The sequence below is a fragment of the Urocitellus parryii genome, chromosome 5 (assembly GCF_045843805.1).
Source record: "Urocitellus parryii isolate mUroPar1 chromosome 5, mUroPar1.hap1, whole genome shotgun sequence".
NCBI classification, from domain to species: Eukaryota; Metazoa; Chordata; class Mammalia; order Rodentia; family Sciuridae; genus Urocitellus; species Urocitellus parryii.
Genome location: NC_135535.1, coordinates 84,773,544 through 84,790,361, shown reverse-complemented (window position 1 = coordinate 84,790,361; position 16,818 = coordinate 84,773,544). Strand labels below are relative to the sequence as shown.

The 16,818-nt window shown below is 35.8% G+C and overlaps 1 protein-coding gene across 2 annotated transcripts in view; it reads right to left on the bottom strand.

Annotated features, from left to right (window-relative positions):
- Itpr2 (inositol 1,4,5-trisphosphate receptor type 2) overlaps positions 1 to 16,818 on the bottom strand; it is a 479,802-nt gene that overhangs the window by 248,559 nt on the left and 214,425 nt on the right. For both annotated transcript variants that reach the window (XM_077799170.1, XM_077799171.1), the window contains 6 exons: positions 15,013 to 15,102; positions 14,756 to 14,881; positions 9,701 to 9,823; positions 8,862 to 9,062; positions 6,621 to 6,872; positions 3,761 to 3,886 (listed from right to left, as the gene is read on the bottom strand). In XM_077799170.1, coding sequence (XP_077655296.1) covers positions 3,761 to 3,886; positions 6,621 to 6,872; positions 8,862 to 9,062; positions 9,701 to 9,823; positions 14,756 to 14,881; positions 15,013 to 15,102 — 918 coding nt within the window. The remainder of the gene's footprint in view (positions 1 to 3,760; positions 3,887 to 6,620; positions 6,873 to 8,861; positions 9,063 to 9,700; positions 9,824 to 14,755; positions 14,882 to 15,012; positions 15,103 to 16,818) is intronic.

Here is a 16,818-nt window from a genome sequence, read left to right as displayed (position 1 = left end):
CCCCTGTCATGTTGGCTCAAGAAAACCTCGGGAAGAAAGGCGGCAGAAGGCAGAATCAGTGCTACTGTGTGTCAATATTTCATTTATTTTTAAACAATTAATTTTTAAACAAAATTGTTCTCCAAATTTCTCCAAATTTCTAATTGTGCTGGCCAGACCCTGTATGAAGTAGTTGGCTCCAACCTGAATACCAAACCTTTAAAGAGAAACACAGAGCAGTGAGAATCCAAAAGTATATGAAAACAAGGATCCCACAAATGACTTCATAAGTTCATGGAAAGATATTGAAGGAAATATGAAATAATTGAAAAGTCAGGTGGGGAAAGGCTTCCCATTCTAAAGCTAGTGGAGCCACCTAGCAAATTATCTCCCTGGAACCCACAAACACAATTATGAGGCCAACCTAGGTTTTAAATTCCTTTAATTTTATAATTTTAACATAGACTGCAAACAAGGAAAATTTGTTGCTTCTAGTAAACACTAATATTTTTGTGAACTTAATTGTTCAATATTACTGCTGGAAGAATATCAAGGTCAAAATTATCATAAATAAGGGATGAGGAGGTAGCTCAGGGGTAGACGTCTTTTACCCAGCATGCATGAGGCCAAGGTTTGATCCTCACTATCACAAAACACACACACACACAGACACACACACACACATGTGTGTGTATACACTCTATATAATAAATTAAAATTTGACTCAATACAAGAGCTTTTAATAATTAAGTTATGTGGTAATAAAAACAAAAGCCTCAAAAACAGAAAGATCATTGTTAAAAGAAATATTCAGGTAGTGCTGAAAACTATGAACTGGACATAAAGTTGAACAATATATATTCATCTCTTCTAACCCTAACATGCTATGGTAAGACCACAGCATCCATCTTATCAAATACTTTCCTACAGATTCTCTTCACCATTTCTCACTTATGTTAATTGAGTATCATGGGATTTCATAACTTTGTTGTAAAATCCGAATTTGATTCATGCCCTCTGTGACAACGTATCAACTACCGTTGTGCATGTCCAGCTTCGTGTCTAGTTTTGGGTTTCTGCCGGTGCTGGATGATCCCCCCTTTGGTTATACTCAATATTATTATTTGGTATAGGTCTCAGGGAAGCACTTTAAAGTTGCTAGGCTCCAGACAACTTTTCAATAATACTGGTGATAATAATATAGGTGAAGTTGCCCACTCTCCTAGGAGGCAACTTGCTAAGAGTTTTGCATGCCTTGTTTCACTGAATCTTCCCAGGAACACCATGAGGAATATGTTAGTATTCTATTCATTATATAAATAAGGAAACTCTGGGTGCTAAGTACCTTGCCCAAGATAATCAGAGCCAGTGTGGACACAGGCTTTGATCTGGCTACCTTCTGTAAAATACCTACCCTCAACCACCATTCTCTACTAAAGCAATTCTCAAAGTGTGTTCCCTGGACCAGCAACTATAAATCATCACCTTGAGTCTTAAAAATGCCAAGTCTTCCAGGTACTGAATCAGAAACTCTCAGGCCAGAGCCGAGCAATCTGTGTTTTAATAAGTCCCCAAGTAATTCTAAAGCTTGAGAACTACTACCCTACTAAATGGAAAGACCAATTTCTACTCACTTAACCATACTTATTTTATAATTTGAACTAAACATTTGAAGTAGCCCCTTAATCTTTTTTTTTTTTTTATAGAAGAAAGAAATTCCAGATGTGGAAGAGTCAGGCTTCCTTTTCTCTCCGGAAACAGAAAGGGTGATTTCCTGACAAATCCGGTGAGTGGATTAGAGAACCTCTGCTTTAAAATATGGACAGGAGGGAAATAAGAAGGAAAAAGTACTTTCACAGTATAGTTAAGCCGTTGTGGTTAGACATGAAAAGTGAATAGACCTAGAAGGTCTTGAAATTCCCTTAGAGACTACAGAATAAATAACATGAATCATCTGCTTCGTCAAAACAGCTAAAATGAAAAACAAACAAACAAAAAGCAATCTTCCCACAGGCATACTTTAAAAAAAAAAAAAAGAACATAAATCTATACACTTTTGTCTTCCGGATGCATTAGTGGAAAAGTGTTTCCAAGGTGCCATAATCAATGGCAGTTACCATCAGCTTTCTGTGGTTTAAAAAAAAAAAAAAGAAAAGAAAAAAAGTCCTTTCAGCCCTATAACTCACGCTGCCTAGAATACGCCCTTGGTCTTTCTTAGGCTTATCTCTACTCAGTGGCACAGTACGTGTAACTCAGCAAATCAGTCCATAATCTCTTTAGCATCTTCCTGCACGTGCAATTTTAAAGCTCAGGCATTGGCACAGAAATCATCCTTTACTTCAAGGACTCCAGAGACTCTTTCACATTCTTGCATCTGGCTAGATACTAAATTTTCATAAGCCAGTGGGAATACATATGAGTATTATGTTAAATCTCATATAAAACAGAGTGGTTTCTTTACAGGTGCAGATTTACCTGAGAAAGGTAAAAGTGGCTTCCAGTCAGATGGAAATGATGTAAAACAGGAACTACCCTACCTCACGTGAACTTGAACCTAGTGGAGATGGCACACACTTAACCACCCAAAGATACAATGAGTGAATCTCACCTGGAAACTGTGGCTAAGTAGAAAGGAAAAGCACAGGGCCCACTGTATTTTCCAAAGGTGCTCGTGGGTATCTAGGGTCATAGTGTTTTACTGTACCTGCTGTGTTGTCCCTCCTTCTAGAAGGGGCTATAGAAAGGCAGTGAAATGACATTCTGAAAGATGGTGGAAATAAGGGCTTCACCAATCCTTTAACAAAGAAATGTATATGAATCCTCTACACAGCTACCAGCACTCACGAATGGACAGGCCAGAGAGACAAGCACAGGCCATCGTAACTCATAACAGGCCTAAGGAGTTATCTATACAGCATTACCAGTGAAAGGCTTATTTTCACTCCATGTCCTATTACTTTAAATAATAAAACTATGGAAGATTTTTTTAATTAAAATAATAGACCCTGGACATTGTAAGAATTCACTTTGCAAAAGGAAGGACCAACACATACTAAAGAGAATTCAGTGCTATCTTTCAACCGAAGATTCACTCCTTCCTTTCTTTATCTATTCATTCACTTACTTAGTAATAACAGAACAAAAACATGCAGAGCAGGATCTAGAATATGCCATCCAGCTCCACACATCCTTTCCTAAACCCTGCCCCAAAACAGAACAAAACAAAAACAAGAGGAAATGGACTCCAAGCAAAAGCAGAGTCTCGTTTTGCTGACATGAGTGATAACACCACATGATTAACTTATTCCAACATGCTTCCAAGGAAGGCTCAAGGAGCAATAATGAGTAATGTAAGTCTGCAGGCAGGTCAAGTGCCTACCTGCCTGAGAGAGGAGGTTGAGGCCTGGAGGCCTCCCCCATCTGTGGTGTTAACTGCACTCATGGTATGAGTTGATTACAAAATGACCTCTGCCAAATGTCTTCTCAGACCAACGTAAAAATGCTACTAAAATTCTACTTGATAACAGACAAATATCATTTGTAAAGGTAAGAAATGAACACTATCTAGTACTACGTATACTGTACGAGGTATTTTGTGGACATTAACGCATTAAATCTTACAATCTGGTGGAACTCATTCACAACTTCATGAATGTAAGAGACTGCACCAAAAGGTTGTAGGTTTGATGGAAATCGCAGCTGTTTAATTCTGTTTAGAGAGAGCATATATTGCCAACCTTACTAAACATGAATAGTGTTTAAAGGTAAAAGCACAACTTACCCTTGCCATATCCACCAAGAAGTTCTCAAATAATTTCCAAATGTGATTACTTGTGTAGATTTCTTTCATTTCCACTTCAGTGTCAACATAACAGTGATTAACAAAGTTCACATAAGCAATTTTAACCTGTGTAAATTTCAGATTCAAAAGAAAGTTAATTTCTTTAGTGATCACTTTCAAATATAAATTACTAAAGGATCAAATGTGTTAGTTCCTGTAGTATATTACCACATGTTTATCTACCCAGAATGCATTCCCATTTTCTTTCTTTTGCCAGGACAATCCACTCCAATCCAGGGGTGAACATGTGATCTAGTACTGAGGTCTGTAGGCTCAGGGACTGATATGTGAATGAGCATTTCATGCAAACCAAGCCCCTCATCCTATCACAGAGACTCTAGGGGTCAGGGGTGCTCCCTTGAGCTTGCTCGCTCTCTCTCTCTCTCTCTCTCTCTCTCTCTCCTCTTCCTCTTCTCCCTCCCTCTTTCCCTGCCCCTTCTCCCAACTCTCTCCCCTGACCCCCGCCCTCACCTGCTACTAAAGTGAAACATGATAAATCTGAACTTCAAGACACTATCTGCTAGGTGTGTGGAGAGAAAAACTATGCCCAGAAGAAGTGAATGAGACAAAGACACAAAGGAACAAGGGACAACAGAAAGAATTCTGAACCTCTGCATCCACTTGAACAATAGTCCTTCAAATTTCCAAGTACAAGAGCCAGTAAAATCTCCTTAAATTCCCTTTCTTGTTTAAACTACTTTGTTAGGTCTTTGTCACTTGCAACCAGGAGTCCTAATATAATGCTTAAATATGTTGACAAAACAATACTTCATTGACATTAAAAAAAAAGAAACTTATGCTACTGATCCTGAGGAAAAAAAACAAACTCATAGTTAACAAAAAAGAAGTATTATTTGGTAATGTAGTACATTCCTCAGAATCAGCAAAATTCTTCATGAAGGATTAGGATGAGTCTCATCAATATATACCATGTGGAAAGCACACAGGGCAGTCATTTTTTATTTTATTTTCTTTGTTTCTCTCATTATAAAAATCTAATGAATTTCTATAAGTCTATAAGAAAAATGTATATACACAAAAAATCAATTAAACTATTTCGGGGATCCATGGAATTAGAGTTAGAACCACAGGAACATAGGGCCAGCTTGCATACCTTGGTGATTTTCTCTGCTTGACTGGGGTCTAACACAAGCCATCCACAGTAGGCGTGTGTGTCAAGGATGGTCACAGATAGGGAAATATTTGAGCCAGTCAGCATGCCATCACAGGCCACAGAAGTAAATATTTATGCCATATTTACTGTGTGCCAAACACCTTAGGCATTTTGTATGTACTAACTTATTTAATTCAATTCTCCAACAATCCTATCAGACATGTATTATAATTATTTCATCTTAAAACTGTGGAAACTGAAAATTGAAAAGTCAAGTAATATGTTTGAGTCAGTGATATCACTAGGCAGTAATTGATCCAGGACTTTGACTCATCCTTTAATTCATTTGTTCATTCATTCAAAACATATGTACTGAGTATTGTTCCAGCCCAAACAATGTAATGATGAACAGAAACAGCCCTAACTGTTACTCTCCTGGAGTTTATAATCTTGGAAAAGAGTATGAGGGCTAAATATGTTTACTAATGAATAAAATTCAAATGACAAATTTCACATTATAGACTCATAGACTCTCTGCTACAGGAGGCCAGGACACTTATTCCTGAAGATGTAAGGCCCAGATCAGGTTCTAAAGGGTGAAGGGGAATTATTTACACAAACCTAGAAGTAAAGGTGGTGTTTTCAGGGGAGCTGCATATGGGAAAAGGCATGGCCAAACCAGGACCACAAATAAGGACAGAACCGATAGACTTCCTCACTATACTATATTCTCTCTGCCATCTTGTTTCAAACAAATCAAGGCATGAAGTACCCTAGGATTGAGATGTCAACAATCCTACAGAACTTCCAAAAATTTTCTTTAAAGTCCATCACTACAGAAGACTATTTAGAAATGGGAAAGTTAACTCCCCTGACACCTTTTTAAGTTACTGTAATTTAAAATGTTTGGTTTCATATAATTTTCAGTATATCACACATTTGAAAATTTTTCAATAATACACCATAATATTACAAAGGAAGCCTCATTAATAGAACCCTGATAGCAGACAACCAGCTTCTGCTAATTTTTTCCTCTATATCATCAAAACCAAACTGAGAGGCTGGGGTTGTGGCTCAGTGGTAGAGTGCTTGCCTAGCAATGCATGAGGCACTGGATTCCATCCCCAGAACCACACAAAAATAAAAACAAATAAAATAAAGATATTGTGTCCACCTATAACTAAAAATAAAAAAAAAATAAATCAAATTGAGAGGGTAAAGGAGGATGTGAGAATAAAGCAAACTGTGTATGGTATTTTTCAAGAACACATTTATTCCATAAAGCAAAGTAAACTTACAGAGTTCAGTGTGTGATCTTTCAGCACTAGCCTAGTCTCTCCAATCAATGATTATAAATCATTTATGAAGTGCCTGTTTATGCTCAAAAATATACTACAGGCTACAAGTAAAGTTTTCATTTGATCTGATTACCATGTTTAAAATTTAAGAGGCATTTTTAGTAGCTTCCAGTAAACTAACAGGGGCCACACTTTAAAAAAAATTTTTACTCTGCTTCCAAATTTCTTAAATTTCCCAAATTTTCTTAAATTTCCCAAATTATATAGCTAACTACAATTTCTCAATTCGTGTGATCTCATAAATGTTAGTATGGGAGACTTCCAGCACTTAGATGTACTTCAAAACTTTATGATGGTTCTACAGCTACTGAGCTTCTGCCAGGCTTACCTCCGGGATGCAGTCATCGTGGGTCACCACCCTCACTATGTCATCCAAGGGCAGAAGGGAATTACACTTGATTTCAGTGTAGACATTCTTCCCCTCTGTGCATGCTGCCAGCAACTCCACAAGGGTGATGTGGTAGGCTAGGGGGCCACTGTCATCCCCTCGGTCTCTCTCTGAACACATCATGTGGAGAAGGATTGGAAATGATGCTCTATCATTGTAAAAGATCAGCACATCTTCACCCCCATTTATCAACTGAAATGATAATAAGAGAATCTCCATTGCCATCCAAATTATCATTCTTGCATTTTATTTCCAAAGGCTTTATCTATCTAAAAACAGTTGTATCTCTTTATAAAAAGCATAGATAACACTGTGAAGGAATCATTATGCCAAGAAAGAATGGTGAAAAGATTATAATCATGTGCCAAGTGACCAGTTGTGAAAGCTACAAAAATGAGGCAGAGAGATATGGGTGCAGCAGAGGTGGCAAGAATTAGACAACATGAACAGTAGCAAGGGTTATCAGTGAGTTAGACACTGAAATCAAACCTATAAAATAACAAATTTATTTCCCTCCATATTAGAGGACTCTACTGCCAAAGCACTAGCAATTTGTGGTCACTTATGTCTAATTTTTACTAAACAGGATGGTATACCCCAAACCACTTCAATAGTGACTAAATAAGTAAGCAAGTACATTGAGCCAAGTATAAATCTACAAAAGTCTGGAAAACTCCATGTTTATGGGAAAGCATCATAAGAAAACAGAGGTAAAAGCAGAAGAGGGAGAAATAAGGAGAAGACTACTAAAAAATGAGACACAAAGAAATGAATAGTAAGGGCTTTTAGGACATGAATTTTCCTTCAGATTTTATTGTATAATTTTAGTGGAAAATTCCAGCAAGTAGCAATTTTACTGCTGAAACATCATAAAATATTACTGTTTATCTCTTACAAGGACCAATTTTCTGAATACAAAATGAGTATTTTAGTGGGGAACAATAGATATGCAATTTTTAATCTTTTTATCATATTTAAATTGATAAGCCAATGAATTGAGCAGTTTTGTTGGAAGAAAAATGTATACATATCACAAATATATTAAATATTAACATAATATTAAAAATACTTCCTCACACGTAGAAACACATCATTTGATAAATGCCATAGGGATGGCTTAAATATTTGCTCCTCTCTCATTCTAATTCTTTCCTTGGTGATCAGAATCCAAATCAAATTACTTCCCACACATTTCTATGCATTAAAGAAGAACTAATGTGAATGTAAATATAATTTGTAAAAAGGTAAACTTTACAAGTGTAAAACATTCCTTACAATGTTTAATAACAATAATTGACATTTAAAATTTTTAAGCTTTTGCTGAATTAATTTTAAGATTTCTAAATGGCAGGAGGGACTCATATTGAATCAATACAAAAATATCTCCCATCCCTAACTTGAAAGAATATTATTGCAAAGCTGCCCCCAAACCAACAAAGTCTATAATACAGTGTAACAGTTTGGTAGCTATGACTTGAAACTGCCTTAATCCAGACAGGCCACAAGAGAACCATTTCGTCACAGAGTGGTGATTTACCCAGATGGGCTCTTTGGGCTGCCAATTCCCCAAAGTCTCACCCTTGGTTCCTAGTGAGTAACTCACTCTTTATGTAAATCTCACTCGGTACCAAACATCAAGATAAAAAGGGCAAAATAAACTAAGTTCTTCAGCCATTCATTCTTCATAGATTCTTGTGTTACTCTAAGTAGCAAGTTCCCACCTGCTATAATAAAGCACCAACAAGTAGCTTTTAAATTGATTGGTTCCTTTTGAAGCCTTTGCAAAATATGGCAGAGAACACCCATTCTACATTTCAGAAACAGAACAATAAAGGTACTAAACAGAGTTCTATCTCTTTGTTGTATTATTGAAAACTCTAAAATACTAAATTTTTTACTTGAATTTCAAATAAGCTTGGGAAATGGTAAGACTTTAGTCATTATTTAACATACCCAAATTCATTATGAATCAAACGAAAATACTCTTAGAAAATCATAAACTTAAGTTGTAATGTGTTGCTTCATTGGACTAAAGCAAAATACATTTGTGCTTAAGGAGTCATGATGAAATAATTTTCCAAAATGGTTGCTTGGCTTTTTTTTTTTTTCTAAATTAACAGAAAATACACATTCAAGCATATTGTTTAGGTCAAACTGATAAAATACAAACTAAGAACACACCTCTGTCATTACCATATCCTGGCATTTCTTCACGTATTTACCATCTGCTTTCACAATTGTTTGCAAAAACCTCAGGTACTCCACGTGGCGGCCATGTGTCTCAATGCAGTGCACAAAATGCTGCACAACCCTCTCGCTGATTTCATTACACAGATGGTAATTGTTCATGAAGATGTGCCGCATCGTTTCTGCTTCAAGGAGCTAAACAGGGAACATGCTTTGTAATAATGATAAGATCAATTTTGTATTCTACAAAATTAGACTAATTTTCCTGCTTGTGATCAGCTTTACATTTTATATGAAGCCCAAGTGAATTTTCTGTGCAAGTCTTTTACAAAATGCAATGAGATCATTAACCATTAAAAGAAATTCAGCTCACAAAGGAACTCAGTTGAAGACAGAAGCTTATTATCATGAAGTACAACATGTCAGCAATAGTGTTCTTGACATTAATTTAATTATCTATTATTCAAAGAAAGCTCTTTCTTAAGATCTGCTTAAACATGTTTAAAAGGCAAGAGTTAACTCTATCTTCAAGTTACCCATATTTTATCTTGCGGTATTATTAAGTTAGTTCTTTGTTATACCTTATCATTGTTCTAACATTAAACTGTACATGAAAAAATGAAATTGTCATTTGCATATAAAATTTTTGCAATTTCCAAATTTACTTTAAAAGAGTCCTTAGTGGAAATAAAAAGATGATCAATTTTAAGGAGAGAATACCTACAAGGAAGAAATGAGATGACAAGGATTAATAAAATCCTGTTCATTAGTGCTACTAAGATTAATCTGATGCATACTTTACTATAAATATTAGAAATCACTAAAATACTTACACCAGGAGTTAAAAACAAATTCAGATGTTTATGAAGAAGAATTTGATTCTGTGGATTTCCTCTGCAGAAATTCTGCAGGAAGATATGGGCTAGATTCATTACTTCATTCATCTTTTCATCATTCTGTAAGTTAAAAGAGTAGCACATGATACAGAGAAACAAACCTGAGTGCAAATACTATCAAAAAAAATGTTCCTTCAGAAGATTATCTTTCTATGAGTTGTAACACAAACTGCACAAAATGTGTTAGTTTAATAACTCTATATTTGTCATACATTGGCAACCTCTTTAATATCTATAAAGTAGACATTATAAAATTAGGACTCCTTTGTCCAGTATGTACACAAAATGTAAAATGCAGCAAGGTTTAAATGAAATGCATATAACATCAAAGGCAATGGGAAAGTTGAAATTTTCTAGCACACTCTCACAAAACACCTTTTGCAACTTCTTTCCTCCCAACTCTCTCAACCCAATGAAAAAGTACAGATAGTAAACTGTTCAGAGATGGTTTAACGATTCCAAACACGAGATTTCCTACCATTTTGGGGGGATATTTACAAAAATTTTATTTTACTACTTCTACTTCTAAATATATCAAGCACTTTTAAATATCTAGAAGGACTAAATATTTCCTATAAGAACTTATTCACTATGCACACAGCACTGGTAAATAAAATTGCACATGTAGCAATGGTTATAATCTGACACATCTTCTAATATGACCGTTTGTCCTTGAACCTTTCCCTCCCCAGTTCCTTCTCTCTACGTTCAGTCTAGTGAACAAGCACAGGCATATGTAATGCTTAGAGATTGTCAAACAAATTCATATCCAAAAGTCATTTAGGAGGACAGAATTTCCTATGAATTTCAACACAAAGTAGACAAAATGTGCTAATTATACTAACCACTCTGTCATACACCAGAAACCTCTTTAACATGTAGAAATGAGATGTTGCAAAACTGGGACTTCTTTGTCCATTATATATAACATACACACAGCAAAACACTTAAGTCCTTGTTGGAAACATCTAGTCTTTCAAGATGTCTATTCATACCCAACATATGGTAAAATTAGAGGGTAAAGTAATGCCCTTTAAGTATTTTTTGTTACTACATAAGAATGGTTGCCATTTTGGTGGATGGAATTATTAAATTTGACATCTTGGAGAGTGTGCTCACTGTTCACTGGGTGGTGGGTGGGACAAGGAGAAAGTATGCATAGAGAAAGGTTCTGTGCCCCTTAGATTCGTTCTGATTGTCTAGTCATTGTTTTATGTGCATTTTGGTTAATATTGCTAGGTATTAAAATATAAGTCCTAATGCCCAAATATAGTAGAAGTAGCAAAACAATCCCACCACAAATATCCTTTTGTTAGTTTTTAGGAATAACTGTCTTCTGCAAATGACCATTGTCAATCCATCTCTGGAAACTAGGGGTCATCCAAAACTTAGTCACTGGAATGGTGAAGAAGAAGAAAAGCAGAAGGAGAAACGTTCTCTGCTAGTATTTCTGTATCTGGAAGACAGTTTTAGAATACAGCCGTAGATCTACACGTGCCTTTTTGGTAAGGTACTTGTGTTTATTATACACAAAATTCACATTTTATTTCACAACATCTAAGTTTTCTAGATGTCTCGAGATGGCAGTGTATCATAAAAAGCAGAGCTAGTAAATTAACTAACTCATACATATCTTATTGTCATAGTTGATAGAAAAGATGCATCTTGGACATGGAATTGTTTTATCTCTTCAAAGTGTGTATCAGGACTTGTTCATTGGGCTGGAGCAGAGGGGCAGAAGGAAGAACACAGGGGAAAGTGGAACAAGTACTCAAGGATTTATATTCTGATGTGAGCCACTGATGTGTGTGCATCTTCTGACTGTACTGCTGGAATATTTTAATTCACAGGGAACATGCTTTCTTGCTAATATTTTAGTAGTCAAAATCTGATAATGAATCTCCTAGAAACATTATTGCAGTGTACTCTGCTGCTTTATGCCTCATTTTAAATTGAGTATTAAGTATTTTAAATTTGCATATAAATTTTTAGTTGTAACTCTGCCAATTCATCTATCTAGAATCCTGATGCCATTTTTGTCTTTGGCGAAATTTTGTTCCCAAGAAAGGCAGGATTATAATTTTTTCCTAACAGATTGAGTTGGTGTAGTATATGCTTGGTTTAAAAAATACTCCTATAGCCTTGGGATTTTTGAATTGGTGAATATTCATGATGTGGAAAACCACACTTGAGGTCTATGATCTCAACCACACAAAACAGGATGCTGCGTACGTACAGGCAGGACCCAGGACAGTCCTGACTAAACTGCTTGTGACTGGATGACGTTCTTCTTTACTTACGTTTTTATGTTTCCTGGAAAGTACATATTAACTTTTGAAAAATAAAAGTTATTTTTTAAAAAATGTGTTCCTTTGTCCGGCGGACATTTTTTTTTCCTCTATTTCATGGTTGCTCTTCTCTGTGCCTTTATGTTTCTACACCTCCCACAGTTGCGCCTGCCACTTCCCTGACTTCTAGATATTCCTCGTCTTCTCTTTATTTGTCCTCATATCTGTTGGGTTACAGTCCTTAGACCCTCCCTTTGTTTCCCAGCCCGTTCTTGTTTTGCCCCAGTCTTTCTGAATATTCTCTGCCTTTCCCCATCTCTGAACACCCACTCCTTCCCACCCGGCCCACATCTCCTCTGCCCTCCCTCCTTGTGCTCTCTATGTGTAATAGGAAATGAATTGCATTGTGTCATCATGTATAACAAATTAGAATAAATACATAATTTAATTTTTAAAAAGTGGTCTTTCCACATTATTGAAATCATCTAATAACTTCATATATAATTCATTGCCCATTTGTCATGTGGCCATTATTAGAGATTCAGAATGAATTTGTGTTTTGAGTCATAGCTTATATTAATTGTGTTTAATGTCTTCCTTTTTCCTAATCTAAGGGTCTAGAGTTTATGCCATCTATAACTAAGCAAGCAGCCTAAAGTCCTTAATAGGCCCATTTCTTCATATTTAAAATAGGGAAGAATCAATTAGACTAACAAATAAGACTAAAAATAACCCCATTTCTAAATAAAAGTGGGAAAATTTTACTTCAAAATCTTCTAACACTTTCTTTCAACTTGTGTAACCCAGGAATAGTTAGAAGACAATGAAGACACTTCAGTCACAGAAATGCCCAATTCCCACTGAAAAGCCAGCAGGATAGAAGGGCATCCCTGGGGCCAGTGCTACAGCAGCTCCTGCTCCCTGTAACTCTCTTCTCACTTCTTTTCTGTTTTTATTATTATTTCTAAACAATCTAGTTATTAAAGCTTAATAAACCCATAGAAACAAAGGAGTAAAAAGTGTTCAATTCTCCAGTTATATTATTAGAAGGGAACTCATCATGTGTCCAATGTCCATGTTATAATATCAGATAAAATAATCCAGAGAATAAATACTGAGGATTTAGTATCTTTTGTTGGCTTCCAAGAATTCTTCAATTGCATTCTTTACCACAGGCTGGATTATGCCACCTTAGGAATGGTAGACTTGTAAATTTATATATTAGAAAGTAACTAATGGGGAAAGGCAGACAACCCAATAGAAGATCAAGTGAGGAGGGCATCCTAACAGAGAAAGGTCCAGCCTGGCCCGGTGGCACCAAAGGAGATGAAAAGAAGATCCCCTACTGGGTGATATGAGAGACCAGTGTGAACCGATGAAAGGGGTGGGTGTTTATATGGAGGTGTGGCAGCAGTGCAGTGGAAGACAGTTTTTTACTGGGTACCTATAAATAAGTAACTGTCTTAAGAAGACAATGGGAGAGGACAGGGTTCTAACTGTTAGAGAATGAATACACAGTACCAAAAAAGAGAAACTAACATGAACTCTGGTTTTGAAATTAGAGTTATGGTTATGAAAACATGGTTTTCAATAATGTATAAACAGATAAGAAAACAAATGTCAATGTAACTTGGATATGTATGTGCATGTACACACACACATATGCATATCTCGGACTTTGTCTGTTCAGAGGACATGGAAAATGCAACATATCAATAGCAACGAGCACACTCATTTTCCAAAACTTTGCTTCTAAATATCATTCTCTATCAAATGGAACCAGGGCTTCTTAAAGAAATGGCTGATTCAAAGTTGAAGTAGAATGAACCTGGAATGTTTTACTGTGCCAGATCATGATGATGGGGACATGTTAGAGGACACAGAATCTAGCTTGAAAGGGCTTCACTGGCCAGTTCTGGGGAAAACTGTGAGTCAAAATAATGATAGAATCCTATTATAACCTATTGAGTAAAATGAACTTCTGCATGTCCACACTGATACAAGTAAATGAAAGGATGTACTCAAAGTTAGATGAAGAATGGGAATTTTACTTAGTTTCACAGAATCACTCCACAAAATACTTAATAATCACGAAGAGAAAGTGAGTACTTCACAGTGGAGAATCCAAGCAGTCACCACCTTAATCAAGTGATCAGCGTGAATATCATGAATAATGGGGCAATTAAAACCATGTGCCACCTACTAGCAAGCAATGAGAAGAACTGAGTATCCTTCTGCCATGTTCCTGCCAAAGATGCTTTACTGAGTCTAATCCCATGAGGACATAACAGCTGACCCAAATTAGGGGACATTCTTCAAGATAAGTGGCTATCTTTAAAAGTATCAATGACATGAGAGTTCCAGCACCAGAAAATTTAAATACATAACAACCCCAAACTGCGTGTTTCTAAAGTGGATCCTGGTGTCAATTAGGACACTCCCGGGATAAAGAGAAATTTGAATGGTGTCAGGGATTAGATGACAGCAAAATGTCATACCCCTTCCTGATTTGGAAGGCTGTAGTGCGGTCATGTAGAACCATGTCTTTGCATGAAATACACACTAACAGGTTTCAAGATGATAGTGATCAGGTAGGGGACTCAATCTCAAATAGTTAAGAGAAGAAAAGTTCTTTTTCACTTTATTATACATTTAAAATTGTATCAAAATACAAAGTTAAAGAAAAAGGTATTTAAGGACAAACCTTTTCATAGGGTATCTGCAGAAGATCTAACACGACAGAATGAGCCCCCATATTTTTCAGTAATCGTTGATGTTGGTTCCGACACTTTTTATTCTGTATGCAGAGTTTACTTAACCTAATCAAAATCTTTAAAAAGAAGTAAAGCATTATAAACAACAATATTAAATAAATATAATATATAAGCAACAATTATTTATGATAATTATTTAATATCATGTAAATATAAACCTATATAAAGATACTGTAAATTTGCTGACCTCCTTTACAATCCGGTAGTTATTGCTCTTATTGCTGTCAATCTGGGGTTTCTTGGTTCCATCTTGCACTGGACTTAAAATGTTTGATTCCTAAAATAAACAAAAACATGTATTTTATGCCATATGGAGCTTGATAATAAACTTATGTTGTAATAAATATACTTTGTGATTATTTTTAATGAATTTATTTTTCAACCTAAATTCTTTCTTTTGTTTTCTTTATTGCATAAAAAGCTCCTTGGCTTGAATAAGCCATGTAAATTATCACTGCCTAATAAGAACCCAATTATAAGATAAATGATATTACTAATAATTAATTAACTGTGTTTAAAAATAAAAGTTATTATATAATACTAGTGTATATATGTACCTATTTGTGTGTGTGTATATATGCGTATATTTCAAAATATCATGGTGTCATGTTGTCTCTAGAAAAAGAACAGTAAAAATTCAGAGCATAAAAAAGATATAATTTTGTCATCATGGATAACCCACAACGAAATAAAGAGTGAAGGAGCATATCATAACAGCTGAACACATCTCAGGAAGGGAAGAAAGAACAACTTAACCCAAGGATTCTCTGCCAGGTTACCATGACATCCTTAAGAGTCACGACGTGGGGCCACCCAAGCATGTACAGAGCCATGAAAATGAAGATAGGAAAATAAAACTTAAATTATAAATAGTATTTCAAATTACCACATTACTAAAGCTTAATGCCTGAAACACCAAAAACACTTACTTATAATAATTATTAATCTGAAGCATTATAAAAAACAAAATAAGGAATGCAAATATTTTAAATATTAACTATTGTAATAACCATATAGAAGTGATTATAAATAATTCCATATTGAACATTTTAAATTAAAACAGTACCTATCTGGTACTAGACTATGGTGAATGGATCAAAAAATAAATAAAAGATATGGCCCTTCTTACAAGAAAATTAAAGCCTACCTAAAAAAAAAAAAAAAAAAAAAAAAAAAACAGGGAGAAGTAAGAAAATAAAGTTTGTCTGGATGAACCCAATTACTATGTTTAACTAGAAAGCTCTAGTAAAAAAAAAAAAAAGGGGTAGATTTGAATTGAGCAGATTTCACTATTCAGAGAAAGAGAGAGAAAGGCTACAATTTAGACACTTTTATGAAAGAAGTCAAGTTTAAGCCAAGGTTTTCAAAGGTAGAAACCAGTTAAGCACAGGGGATGCCTGGGCAGTAGAGGGATGACTTGGTCAGAGCAGAAAGTCATCTTAGCCAAAGGGACTGCAGTGAGAAAAGGCACATGTGCTGAGAGAAAACAGCAAGAACTGATGGAACAGGTTGCACAAGACTGGGCCATTACCTCTCTCATTTACACCAAGTTCAAAATTACATTTGGAATGAACATCAGGTTCAACTTGGGTTAAAAACACCCTAAACTTCTGAAGGCCTTGGACTCTCACAGTTACGAAGGACCCCAGTCCAAGCTCAGAAAAAAGTAAGAAAAATCACATGGGACCAATCAACAGAATTTCATTTATCCTAGGTTATTTTTCCTACTGTGCTCCAGGATGAATCACAAAAGTAATACACACCAAGGGGAAAAAATACTTTGCTTGCTGGTCCAACAATTCTGATGAAAAGCTTCAAGCCCCTGTAATCCCAGCGGCTGGGGAAGATGAGGCAGGAGCACCACGAGTTCAAAGCCAGCCTCAGCAATGATGATGCACTAAGCAACTCAGTGAGACCCTGTCTCTAATAAAATACAAAATAGGGATGGGGATATGGCTCAGTGGTGGGTGCCCCTGAGTTCAATCCCTGGTAC